This window comes from Emydura macquarii, unplaced genomic scaffold (assembly GCF_026122565.2).
Source record: "Emydura macquarii macquarii isolate MOO-44397 ecotype Brisbane River unplaced genomic scaffold, CSIRO-AGI_Emac_v2 contig_2636, whole genome shotgun sequence".
Lineage (NCBI taxonomy): Eukaryota > Metazoa > Chordata > Testudines > Chelidae > Emydura > Emydura macquarii.
In genome coordinates this window covers 37,886,065-37,899,194 of record NW_027132773.1, presented here as the reverse complement: position 1 = coordinate 37,899,194, position 13,130 = coordinate 37,886,065, and the positions used below count along the sequence as shown (strand labels likewise).

The following is a 13,130-nucleotide window of genomic DNA, read 5'->3' as shown; positions in this document are numbered from 1 at the left end:
CCTGTGACTTTAGTCTGCTGAGAAACAAACTGAAAGCCCAGAACTTTCAAGAAGCAAGAGCTGGTAGTTAGGCTGGACAGACTAGAGCCATTAATTCATTTTTATGAGATTGTAAGTGTAGGTTTAGCATGTTTGTGATGAGATTTAATTGTAGCTATTATTTTTTAAATGAGAAATTTAGTATTTTATTGATTTCTAAAAAATCAAAAAAATTCGATTTAAATAAAAAAAATCTGATTTATTTAAAAAAAAAAAAATCATGGATTTTTATCCACCCTGCTTTCTACCTTCTTTTCTCTTTTTTTGTAGTTTTTTCCAGTATCCCCTTTTTATTTTTCTTCCAATTTTTATTTTTGAATATCAACAGCCTTAGTTTTTGATTATCTGTGTGCATGTTCTTTCCTTCCCAACCAGAAACTGCAGTAGAACCTGACTGGCACCACAGCCCTATCTGTTTAGTAGGTTATTGGCAATGCATTGATGTTATCACTAGATGTTATTATGGAACTTAATGAAATTGCAGGTGATATGAATATATTGATAGACTTCTACAGCTTCATATGTATTGTCCTTTGTTGCTTCTGTTGTTATAAATGATGCTAATGTACTTCTTGCAGTCACTTTATACAATTATGTGATGTTGCATAGCCTGATCTAAGGATAAACCAAGTTATGCTCAGGGTGTCTGAACTGCTGCAGCATTTACTTGGGGCCACTGCCTATTATAAGATCTCATATCTCAAATATCCATGTGAGCTATATATGTGACATTCTAGAAACTTATTTCTCGGTGGTTTGTATTTTATGCTTTCTTTGGGGGCACTTCCTATAAAAATGTGTCTTTTTACTTTCTAACAGGAACAAAATCTAAATACTTTGCATTTATAAAATGAGAAAATAGAGGTAAAAGCAAATAAATATGAAATATTGTGTGTAATGGTGCACGTCTTGCTTTTCAGACCAGAATCTGTGGAAGCTAGCCCTGTGGTAGTTGAAAAATCAAACAGTTATCCACACCAATTATATACCAGCAGTTCTCATCACTCTCACAGTTACATTGGTTTGCCTTATGCGGTAAGTTTAAAACTTTGAGTATTTGTGTGAGGGTCCAACTTTTTTAATCAAATAGTTCTGAGGCACATTTAAAATGCCATATTGTGTATGTAGGGTGCAGAGGGGATCACTTACAAGCCAGATATACGAAAAAGAAACCATAGTTTTTAGAGTTCTGTTAAATGCTCTTTTACTTGTTTGTAATACGCTGAATCTTAAAAACTTTCCATTCCGTTTTTTTCTTTTCTGTTGACTAAACATTGCTTTGCTCAAATGAACGTTTGAGTGGGTGTATACAGAGCCTATATAGGCAATGTGCAATACTGCTGTTGAGGCACAAGTAATAAAATCTAGCTCTTGCAAGTAGTGCTTCCAGAACGATTTTGATAGATATTGGTACATAAAGAGACTTATTTATTTTTCAAGCTGCTTTAGCTCCCTTTGCTTGTTTGTGTAAAGTTAAATGTGGATTTAGATATCTAGGCACCTGCATAACTGGTCTTAATTTTAAAAGTTCAATGGGAGCTTCTGGAATTACAGCATTTTTTAAATGTAGGCATTATGTAGGTGTCTAAATGTAGATTTAGGAGGTATAACTTTGGGATCTTGTTTTTGAACGTTTTCATTCTGGCTATGAATTTAGAAACCTGCCTTCCAAACAAAAACGGGTATGGGAGTCCTTCTGAGGAGTTTGAAAATGAATATTGGTTACTGTGCAGATCCATGTCAAGATAACTGTGTGGGTTTTTCAAAAAATCATCCAGGACCATAACTATGGTGCTCGTCCTCCTCCAACGCCTCCAGCATCTCCTCCTCCATCAGTTCTTATCAGCAAAAACGAAGTAGGCATATTTACCACTCCCAATTTTGATGAAACTTCTAGTGCTACTACCATCAGCACATCAGAGGATGGAAGCTATGGAACTGATATTACCAGGTGCATTTGTGGTTTTACCCATGATGATGGATACATGATCTGTTGTGACAAATGCAGGTAAAATATTTTATATGAATTAAGATGTTAATTCATATTTACATGTTTTTGTTTTTTAATCAAACTGTAATAGTAAGCAGTTTTAAAATGACTAATTACTTTAGATTTATGTTCAGTTTTAGGGTAGGTGAACCTCCATCAACACAGAGGCTCTTCCAAGTCCATTATAGGCCAAGTAACTGTGTTTAACTGGAAAAATAGACGTTCAAAGAGGGAAAGCGTTTCACACTTTATTCCGATCAGCTATTTTGTGTCTAGTCTCTTTACTGTAAATATTTAGGAGTCCACTTTTCTGTCAGGAGTGGAGCTTTTTGCAGGCTATTCCTGTTATCCATTAAATTCAATCTAGTCCTTTGGAAGGCATACTTTCATGTTCTGGGTGATGCTTTTATCATATTTCATGCAAAATATTTGCACATTATGATCATAATTTTGCACAAGCACATTAGTTTTAGTGTACAGTATTTAGGTTGATTAAAATTAAACATTTTTACTAGCAGTGAATATTACATGCAGCACTTTACAAGGAGATGTTATAAGAACAATTTATAAAGAATCATGTTGTTATGAGAACATTGCAATTAAGCCCTGCTGAGATGGACTAATGAATTTACTAAAGACTGTTGTCTGCTGCAACATTCACTTGGTTTCATTGAAATGTCTTACCCTCTGTCAGTCGTAATAACACGCTTCTTAAATATTCAAAGTGATGAAGGAGGAGCATTTTCTAGAGGAGGAATGTGGCTGAAGGAGCAATGAGAATCAAGAAACCACTATTGGGCTGGAAATGCAGAGGGATCAGTGGAATGTAAAATAAATAGTCAGGTAGTGGGATCGAGGGTGGGCAGGGCATAGTACAAAGAAAGCAATTTGTGTGTTGCTTTAGGGACAGCACAAGCCTTATAGCAACTGACTTTGGAAATATGCTTTCTGCGGTAGATGCAGCTGTGTATTCTACTTAGATGTGTGCGTGCCCAGCGCACCCGAGCTGGAGAATTTTGCCAGGCAGTACCCATAGGGGGTGACGCTCCTCCTTATGGCTATAGCTCCTCTCCTGGCTACATGAGGCAGCACTACCCAGACCATCCACAGTTCCTTCTTACCACCCATGGTTGGAATCAGAACTCTGTGTCATTTTCATCTCATAGTCCATCTTATTTTAGTGGCTTTTCTAGTTATATATAGTTAATTAGTACCCTTAGTATAGTGTTAGTTAGATTTAGTGTTATTTAGCAGTAGTTTAAGTATTTCCCTGGTAATGCCCTCACCAGGGTTTAAATATTGTCTGTCGTTTGGGGAAGTGATCCCCAGCAGTGGTGCTTGCTGTACCTAGATGAAGCCTACATCAAGGAGTGGTGTTTACTTTGCAGATCATTCAGTGAACAGACTCTGTGAATGGTCATTGTGATAGCGTATCTCAGGAAGAAAGGAATCCACATCTTCCTGTACTGGACGACTGGTTACTGAGGGGCAGGTCCAGAGAGGAAGCTCTTTCTTACATTGACACTGCACTGCGCTTGCTCGACCATCTGGGTCTCATCCTAAACACTGGGAAATCAGCTTTGGTTCCCACTCAGAAAATTGAGTTCATTATAGCCTTAATAGACTCTAAGAGTTTGTGTGTGTATCTGTTGACCAGCTGTTTTCAGGTGATTCACCACTTTTTGCCTCAGTCTGCAGTCTCAGCCTTCCATGACAGTTCAGATGTACCTGAGGCTGTTCAGCCACGTGGCTATTTGCACACAGATGGTACAGTTTGCAAGGTTGCACCTTCTCCCTCTTCAAATGTGGCTCAGGAAGGTTTTACCGTCTGACTCTTCACCTCCAGGACAGATTGTTCTATCTTCCTTAACTGGTCATGGACTCCTTACAATGGTAGATGTGGTCCAGAGAACATTTGCCAGGGCGTTCCCTTCACCCAGCTCTTGCCAACCGGGTTTATCACTGATGGGGTGCACATCTGGGGTCTCTGAAATTTCAAGGTCTGTGTTCGGAACAGGAGTCCTCACTGCATGGCAATATGGTGGAGCTTCGGGCCATATACCATTCATGTCACGCTTTTCTGGACTATATCAGGGGCTCAGTGGTTCACGTACCTACTTTTAATAGCACCATGCTGTATTATGTGAACAAGCAAGGGGGAGCACACTCCAGGATGCTCTGCCAACAGGCAGTCAGGTTATGGCAGTTCTGCATTGAGGAGAGCATTACTCCAATAGCCAACCACTTACTTGGGTTCCAGCATCATCTCTCAGACCATCTCAGTAGGAATTTCTCCCTGAGTCACAAGTGGTCTCTGAAGACAGATATCTTCTGGGTCATCTTTGCATCTTGGGGCATTCTGACTATCAACCTGTTTGCTGTGAGGGACAACAGAAACTGTCAAGGGGGCCTTAGTTAGGTTCCCTTGATGGATCCTTTCCATTTCAACTGGCACTTGGCTTTCCTGTGCACTTTTCCCTCACTCCCAGTCATCCCATAGGTCAACCTCAAATTGAAGGCAGATCGGGCTAAGCTCATTGTCATTGCTGTGGTGTGGCTGAGGCAGTATTGATTTTCCAACCTTCTTGTGTTGTCAGTTCAACTTCCCCATACCTGTTGTTCTCTATCCCAACCTACTGCCACAGAATCACGGTCCCACATTGCACCTATGTTCAGCTCCCTGCATCTCATGGTGTGGCTGTGCTGTGGCTAAAATGAGGAAGAAGTGCAGTTGGTGGCTGTTCAACAGGTCCTACTCAAAAGTAGAAAGAACTCTACAAGAATGGACTATTTGGTAAAATGGTTTTTGGTATGATCATTGGTCATTGATGCTGAGGGAATTCAACCAACACTGGCTTCACGTCAGCCTCACCTCAATTACTGGAAAAAATCATGGAGCAGGAATCCATGTTGAGGCATTTGGAAGAGAGGATGGTGATCAGGAACAGTCAGCATGGATTCACCAAGGGCAAGTCACACCTGACCAACCTGATTGCCTTCTGTGATGAGATGACTGGCTCTGTGGATGTGGGGAAAGTGGTGGACATGATATATATTGACTTTAGCAAAGCTTTTTTATACGGTCTCCCACAGTATTCTTGCCAGCAAGTTAAGAAGTATGAGTTGGATGAATGGATTATAAAGTGGATAGAAAGCTGGCTAGATCATCAGGTTCAATGGGTAGTGATCAACAGCTCGTTTTCTAGTTGGCTGCTGGTAACAAGTGGAGTGTTCCAGGGGTTGGTGCTAGGACCAGTTTTGTTCAACATCTTCATTAGTGTTCTAGAGAATGGAGTGGATTTCACCCTCAGCAAGTTTGTGGATGACACTAAGCTGGGGGGAGTGGTAGATAGGCTGGAGGGTAGGAAATTGGCTACAGAATAACCTAGACAAATTAAAAGATTGGGCCAAAAGAAATCTGATGAGGTTCAGCAAGGACAAGTGCAGAGTCCTGCATTTAGGATGGAAGAATCGCATGAGTGCTACAGACTGGCTAGGCAGCAGTTGTGCAGAAAAGGACCTTGGGCTTACAGTGGACAAGAAGCTGGGTATGAGTCAACAGTGTGCCCTTATTGCCAAGAAGGCTAATGGCATATTGGGCTGCATTAGGAGGAGCATTGCCAGCAGGTCACGGGAAGTGATTATTCCCCTCTATTCAGCATTAGTAAGGCCGCATTTAGAGTATTGTGTCCAGTTTTGAGCCCCCCACTACAAAAAGGATGTAGACAAGTTGGAGAGAGTCCAGCGGAGGGCAACAAAAATGATTAGGGGGCTGGAGCACAGGACTTATGAGGAGAGTCTAAGGAAACTGGGCTTGTTTGTTTGCAAAAGAGAAGAATGAGGGGGGATTTGATAGCGGCCTTTAACTACCTGAAAGGGGGTTCCGGGAAGATGGAGCTAAGCTGTTCTCAGTGGTAGCAGATGACAGAATGAGGAGCAATGGTCTTAAGTTGAAGTGGGGGAGGTCTAGGTTGGATATTAAGAAAAACGTTTTCACTAGGAGTGTGGTGAAGCACTGGAATTGGTTATCTAGGAAGGTGGTGGAATCTCCATCCTTATATGTTTTTAAGCCCTGGTTGCGATGATTTAGTCGGGGTTGGTCCCAACTAGATGACCTCCTGAGGTCCCTCCCAACCGTAATGTTCTATGATTCTACAACTTGTGCTTAACTCCATTGAAAGCGCATCTGGCAGTGATATCATCAGTTCATCCCCCTATTCAGGGAAGATCAGTCTTCTCCAATACCATGGTAACAAGATTCTTTAAAGGACTTTTATTTCTATCCTCCAGTTTGAGAGTCGGTTCTTCTTTGGACCTTAACGTGGTCCTAGAAGCTCTAATGGGACCTCCTTTCAAGCCCATGGCATTTCTTCTCTTTCCACTTTTATTGGTGAAAACTGTGTTTCTGGTAGCAAAAATATTCAGAAGAAGTGTTTGAGTTGCAGACTTTGATGGCAGGGCTTTCTTATATACAGTTCTCTAAGGGCAAAGTGACTTTACAGCAATACTCAAAATTTTTGTGTAAAGTGGTTTCTCAATTTCATTTGAACCAGTTGGTATGTTTACCAGTATTCTCTCATAAGCCACATTCATCTCCGAAGGCGACGTCTAGCCTTCTCTCTGGACAGGACTAAACCATTTCGTGCTTCACCTTGCCTGTTTGTGTCATATGCAGATCATATGAAGGGTCAAGCGGTCCCTTCACTGACTGTCTCTAAATGGATAACATGATGTATAAAGATTGCATATGAAATAGCTTCAGCTATGTCTCCTCAGCAGGTGCGAACTTATTCTATGAGAGCACAATCAAAGTCACTAGTTTTTCCTTATTGACATCTCGATACTGGACATTTTCAGAACTGCTACCTGGTCATCCATCTATACATTTATGAACCATTGTGTCTTTTACCTCATCTTTCAAGGTGGATGCAAGTTTTGGTAGGGCAGTCCTGCAATCCTTGTTTAGGTAGGCTCTGAGCCCTTCTTCCTGGGGTGGGTACTGCTCATGAGTCACCTAAGTGGAAGCTATGTTTGTATCACATTTTGAAGAACCACAGCTACAGTAAGTAACTGTTTTTGCCTGAACATGTCCAGTGTGTCACGGTCACTATAGAAGTGTCAGTCTTAAAACCATTCATTTCGGAAGACTATATACATGGAATTTTTATTTTTTTCAGTGTTTGGCAGCACATTGACTGCATGGGGATCGACAGGCAACATATTCCTGATATATATCTGTGTGAACGTTGTCAACCTAGGTGAGTAGCAAATGGCAAATAATGGCGTGGATACAAATTTAAACTCTAACTAGAATATTTAGAGAATATAAAATGAATAAAAGTTGCCTGGGAAATATGTCAATTTTATTGAAAGTGAGTCTATCACAAAGTACCAAGCAGGTTTTCAAGTTATAAAGAAGCGTACCAAACACAATAACAATAAAATTCTATAAATATTAAGCAGAAAGCTTGAAAAAGAATTGGGTCTGTTGCTGGATCTTCTGGAAATAAAACGACTAATTAGATGCCTCATCCATTGTTATTTCTTTGCTTCAGTCTTCACTACAGAGAATGTAGTAGGAAAATACCTTCTCTTTTCAGGTAGTAAAGATCAGACATTATCTAACTGAGGTTTTAAGAGGAGATGCTGGAAAGGTTGATTAAATTAAAGGGCAGCAAGTTACTAAGACTGTATGGCATAAACCTAAAATGAAATTTTATTAATTAGTTGGAGGGTAGCAAATGTTAGAACTACCTTTACTGAGGATGATACAGGGGTATAATAGGGACCTATTGTCTCAGTTTCCCCCATGGTTCTCCCATCATGGTTTTGCTGCTAAAGTGATGTAGTCCTCCAGCCAAGTCATGAAAAGTCCACCCTTCCTATGATAGCAAGCGCAAACAACAGAAAGTGTCTTCTGCCCCATTGTAAGCTGAGCACTGTCATTCCTTCCTGAGGGTCTCTCTTCTATTACTGCCCTTCCCCTGAACTTAGCTGTAATATCTCTTGAGTGCTGATCAATTTCTCTGTTCTCCCCTTTTTCACAGGGACTGCTTCATCACCTCACTAAGGGGCACATCCATTCAGTCCACACCTTTTTAGCAGAGGTTGCTGCATCCCTTCACAGGTTGGCAGCTTATCCACTCTCAGAGCCTTAAACAACTAGGCTTTCTTCCACTGTAGCCTCAGCTGGTCTCTTCCTATACTCCCAGCATTCCTGACTACCTCCTGCTTTTTTCTAAAACACTGGTTCCCAAGGTGGCTCACCCTGGGGCTCCTCTCTGTTCTGCTCCCCATCTCTGACAACCAGGAGCATCTCTTATTTTCCTAGAAGACCTGCTCTTAGCCATATGTTCCCCTGTCACGTGACTTTTCTCATTTCCTCCATCTAGGATGGCAAGCTGTTCATGGCACAGGTATAGCTGACCAACCTTCTTAAAGATGCAGCTCACCCTGTGACATGCGGATTAAAGAACAATGAGCCCTATTTCAATCCAAGTATGTTGGTTGAGGAAACCGTGAAATAAACGTGCTAGATAGGTGCAAATCTGCTTAGCTTTTGTAAAAAGAAAACCATGTCACCCCAAAAAGATTTATAAGAGGAGGAGAAATAGTAAATCTAATTTATTTGAGCTTGCAAAAGGTTTTTCAAAGTTCCTCACAAAAGATTGATGGAAGTGGGGGAAGAAATCATGCTTTGTTTTTCTCCTTTGATGTATTAAATTGATCTGAGTTTTTTTAAAAAAGGGGGGAGGATAAGGGTTACGCCTGAATGTGGGGTATGGGTTTTTGTTGTGTTTTTTTTTGGGGGGGGGGGGGGGGGGAATTATTACATTAGAAATTTGAATCCTTTCTAGGTTGGAAAGACTAAATTTACAAGGGAAATTTAGGTCCTGCAGTGGGTATTATTGCAGCACTTAACTTTTAAGTGACCTGTATCTAGCAGAATTCACAAATGCAAATTAGACACCTGTCTGTCTGTCTTGGCCCAGAGAGCAGTGAGAGTGACTCTGTATCTCAGTGGTTAGGGACTCATCTGGGAGTTGGGAGACCCAGGTTCCAGTCTGCTTACAGTGAATGTTCAAGTATTTTCTACAACTTCAGCGTGAGAGATTGAGAGACTCTTTGCAAAATACCCCTTAGCTAAGTGATTAGGGCAGTCACCAAGGAGGTGAGAGACCTGGGTTCAAGTCCCTGCTTCGCATCAGATAGGGTTGGAATTTGAACCTGAGTCTCATGCATCCTGAGTGAGTGCTGTAACCACTATTGAATTAAATGGGGGCATCAGCACCACCTCTGTCTTGTGTTTGGGATAACCTTGTCCTCAGTGCGTCTAGTGGATTGGGCCCCAAAGGTAAGATAGGCAAGGGAACACCTAGTTTTGTGAATCCCACTAGAGTTTAGGCATGAATTAAGCACCAAGCTGCTGTATGGTGTCAGCACTTAGGTGGCTTTGTGCAAGCCCAGCTGCTGAAGTTTAGGCATCTTGAGGACTTCATTGGTGATAACTCATCCATCTAGGGACTATACGCACCCACAGTTAGGCAGCAGCTGAGCAGTGGTTTTGTGAATGCCATTGACACCTAAATGTTGGACATAGGCATCGCTTGTGAATCTAGCCTGAAGTGTTCATGATGACTGGAAAATTAGGGAAGCTGTATCACAAAAGTCAAGATAATAAAAACAGAAGAGAGACAGGAATATTTTGAGACCGTTCAAAATTTTTTTAAACATCTATTCAACTTTCTTGATTGACTGACTAAAATTTTAAATAAAAGTATAATAGAACTTCAGAGTTTTGAACACCTCGGCAATGGAAGTTGTTTGTAATGCTGAACAAAATGTTATGGTTGTTCTTTGAGAAGTTTACTATTGAACATTGTCTTAATACAGCTTTGAAACTTTATTGTGCAGAAGACAAATCTTCCTTTCCCTTTATTATTTTTACGTTTATTAAGTTTACATTTAACACAGTACTGTACTGTATTTGGTAGTGGGTTTTTTGGGTTTTTTTTGGTCTCTGCTGCTGTATGATTGCGTACTTTAGTTCCAAATGAGGTGTGTGGTTGACCTGTCAGTTTGTAACTTTGAGGTTCTAAGATTCAAGACCTCCACCCCCTTAGTTAAATGGTAGAGCTTAAACATGCAGTTAGACCTGGTGGTTCTTCAGCAAAACCATGGAAAACTAGATGTGGCATTTTTGAAATATTTAAGAATTTGTGCTTCTTTTTTGTATTACACTCTTTTGACCTCCTTTGCATCTTAATTTTTAGTTTCTTTTGAGGGACCTTGTCAAAAGTTCTTTTGAAAGTCTAAGGAAAACCACTTGACATTTATTTTCTCCACAACTTTATTGACATGTTTAAAGAATTCTGATCAGTGAGACATGATTTTCCTTTGCCAAAACTGTGCTGATTGAACACTATCACATTATGATGTTCCAGGTGTTTTTTTATTCCATTTTTAATAACTCTTTTGACCAATTTCCCATTTAACGATACAAGACTTCCTAGTTTGTAATTCCATGGATCAATTTAGAACCTCTTTTTAAAATATGGGTACAACATTTGCTACCTTCTCAAGTGAGTTAGATGAGAATGGCAGTTGGGGATGCTATTACACACAGATCATATCATTGAAGAATGGAACAGTGAACCACACATTTTTATGTATCAGACTTACATCCACTTACTAACTGATCACTTCAGAATAAAAAGTGTGTGTACTGATTACTGTAATTGACTGTTTTAAAGTGTTTAATATTTGGCTCCATTTTGTACCTAGGTTCAACCACTTAATGTTCTGAAGGGTTGACTAAACTGTTTTGAAAAAACTTTTTTTTTATGCAGGAGTTTAGATAAAGAAAGGGCAGTGCTGCTGCAGCGAAGAAAAAGGGAAAATATGTCAGGTGAGTAAAAATAAAAATAAACTTATTAAAAGTTGTCATATATACTGAGTGTATTAATTAACTGTAAAGATCCTGAGAATATTTTTTATAGTTATTCAATTTGCAGCCTTGCAGTTGTGTTGTAACTAACATTCTTGGTTATAAAATCTGGAATAGAATGAAATATTTTAACCATATTTTATTTTATGAAACAAAGCACATTTTTATTTTATATATTTATTAGTCAGTTTATGAAACTCTGTAAGAAACAAGTTTCTTCTTCAAGTGATTCTCGTGTGTGTTCGTGTATTCGTGTTCCATACATGGGTATGTACGCACACCATGCACTTGAGTTTGGAGATTTTTAGTAAGTGGTGTCCGTTGGGCTGCACGTGCACATTTCTCCCTGTGCTCCAAATCGAGAGTATAAGTGGCAGTGCAGACTGACACCTCTCCAGTTCCTTCTTACCACTGCGTGCTCTCAGTCAATTTTCTGTGTCCACAGCTTCTCCCCTCATTATTTGGTGTAAATACATATATTTTAAATAATTAGTATTTTAGATTTCCACTCTTAGATTTATAACTTTTAGTACTTAGTATAGCTTAGTTAGTCCTCACGCACTGTCCTAAGGACTTAAGCCTGGGTAAACCTCCGCAGTAGGAAAATGCAGCGTGCCGGAGTAAGGCTCTGTCAGTTCCGATCTTTGTTCTAATGTATAAACCCGAAAAAAGATGTCCACCGCCTTTATCTTCAACATCCACACGAGACTCTGCGCTGGTACCAATGTGACCCCAGAGGGATCCAACATCCACTGTGACCCTGGAAAAATTGAATCTGACAGCCTCAACCATCAATTCACCCTGCGTCACAGAGTGGCCTGAGACCTACATCTCCTTGGAGGACCTTTTCGCTCTCCCTTATGTCCCTCTTCTCTTGGGTCCAATCTTATTTAGAGACATTACACCAGAGTAAGATAATCTTCCATCTGCAGACTGGAGTATCCATCCAGTGGTTCCAATGGTTGTGCTGGTTAATTGAGAACCAACCTTCTCATTGGGTATATTGGAGGCCCCAGATGAGCCTCTGTTCCTACGTAAGGAGGCAAGCCCGGAGAGAAGCTCCAGGAAATTGGGATTCTGTTGTCCACCCAGATATGATTTTCCAAGGGACTGATAGTTCCCAGTGCAGTGGTGCCTTCCCCAACCAGTTGACTCCTTGTACTGGCATTAGTGGGATCCTTAATCTAAGCATCCCAGATTCATGCATGAATCTTATCTACTCTCTCCTACCTGACACCAACAGGCATTATCGGAGTATGAGAAGGAGGAAGTGGAGCCACATCTGGCAGCTATTTTATTGTCTTCCCTAGATTAGGCAGTCACCCTATCTTCACCATCTCCACCTGATGATCTCAGGCACTATCAGGAGCTATTACAAAGAGTGGTGTCTGAGCTCCACATTCAGCTTGAAGAGGTTCGAGTCTCAACATAAGCTGTTAGACATATTAGAATCCTCAGGTCTCAGTAGAGTGGTCTTCTCAATCAATGAGGCCATGATGGACCCAGCCAGAGTAGTGTGGTACACTCCTGCCTCCTGCGGCCCCACTCCAAAGAAGACTGAGAAGCACTATTTAATTCAACCTAAAGGAGTTTTTGTTCTGACATCTAGCACTGAACTCCCTAGTGATACAAGCAGCCATAGACAGATCGATGCTGCAACACCCCCAAGATAACACCCATGGACAAGGATACCTCGACCTCCTAGGGAGAAAAGCTTTCTCCTAGAGATGTCTCCTGTTCAGAATTGCTAACTTCCAGGCCGTGTTAGCAAAATACGATCTCACCAATTATGTAAAGTTGTTAGACTTCAAAGACAAACTCCCTTAGGTGGATAGAATCCAATTCCCATAACTTAATTGATGAAGGTAAATTGGTGCCCAAAACATCTCTTCAGGCAGTAGATGCCGCTGATACTGCTTCCAGAGGGATGGCTACTACAGTTATGAGGAGAGGATCCTGGCTGCAGTCCTTAGGTTTCCCTAGCGAGGTACAAAGTACAATTAAGACCTGACCTCTGATTCAGTTAACTATTTTAATGAAAAGACTGATAAGTTTCTTCATTCTCTTAAAGACTTAAACAATATTTCTCTTTCTGGATATCTATACATCTGCCCAAAGAGAGAGCATTAGAAACGGTACAGAACAAGACCACCC

General features: G+C 40.6%; 1 protein-coding gene across 6 annotated transcripts in view; it reads left to right on the top strand.

Annotated features, from left to right (window-relative positions):
• The window catches only part of KMT2E (lysine methyltransferase 2E (inactive)), a 128,837-nt gene that overhangs the window by 30,114 nt on the left and 85,593 nt on the right, over nucleotides 1-13,130 (top strand). For 5 of the 6 annotated variants that reach the window (XM_067564489.1, XM_067564486.1, XM_067564488.1 and 2 more), the window contains 4 exons: nucleotides 960-1,074; nucleotides 1,818-2,047; nucleotides 7,207-7,287; nucleotides 10,879-10,937. In XM_067564489.1, coding sequence (XP_067420590.1) covers nucleotides 960-1,074; nucleotides 1,818-2,047; nucleotides 7,207-7,287; nucleotides 10,879-10,937 — 485 coding nt within the window. Of the gene's footprint in view, nucleotides 1-959; nucleotides 1,075-1,817; nucleotides 2,048-7,206; nucleotides 7,288-8,421; nucleotides 8,528-10,878; nucleotides 10,938-13,130 lie in introns of those variants that run through there. The other variant, XM_067564491.1, reaches the window with a different exon arrangement.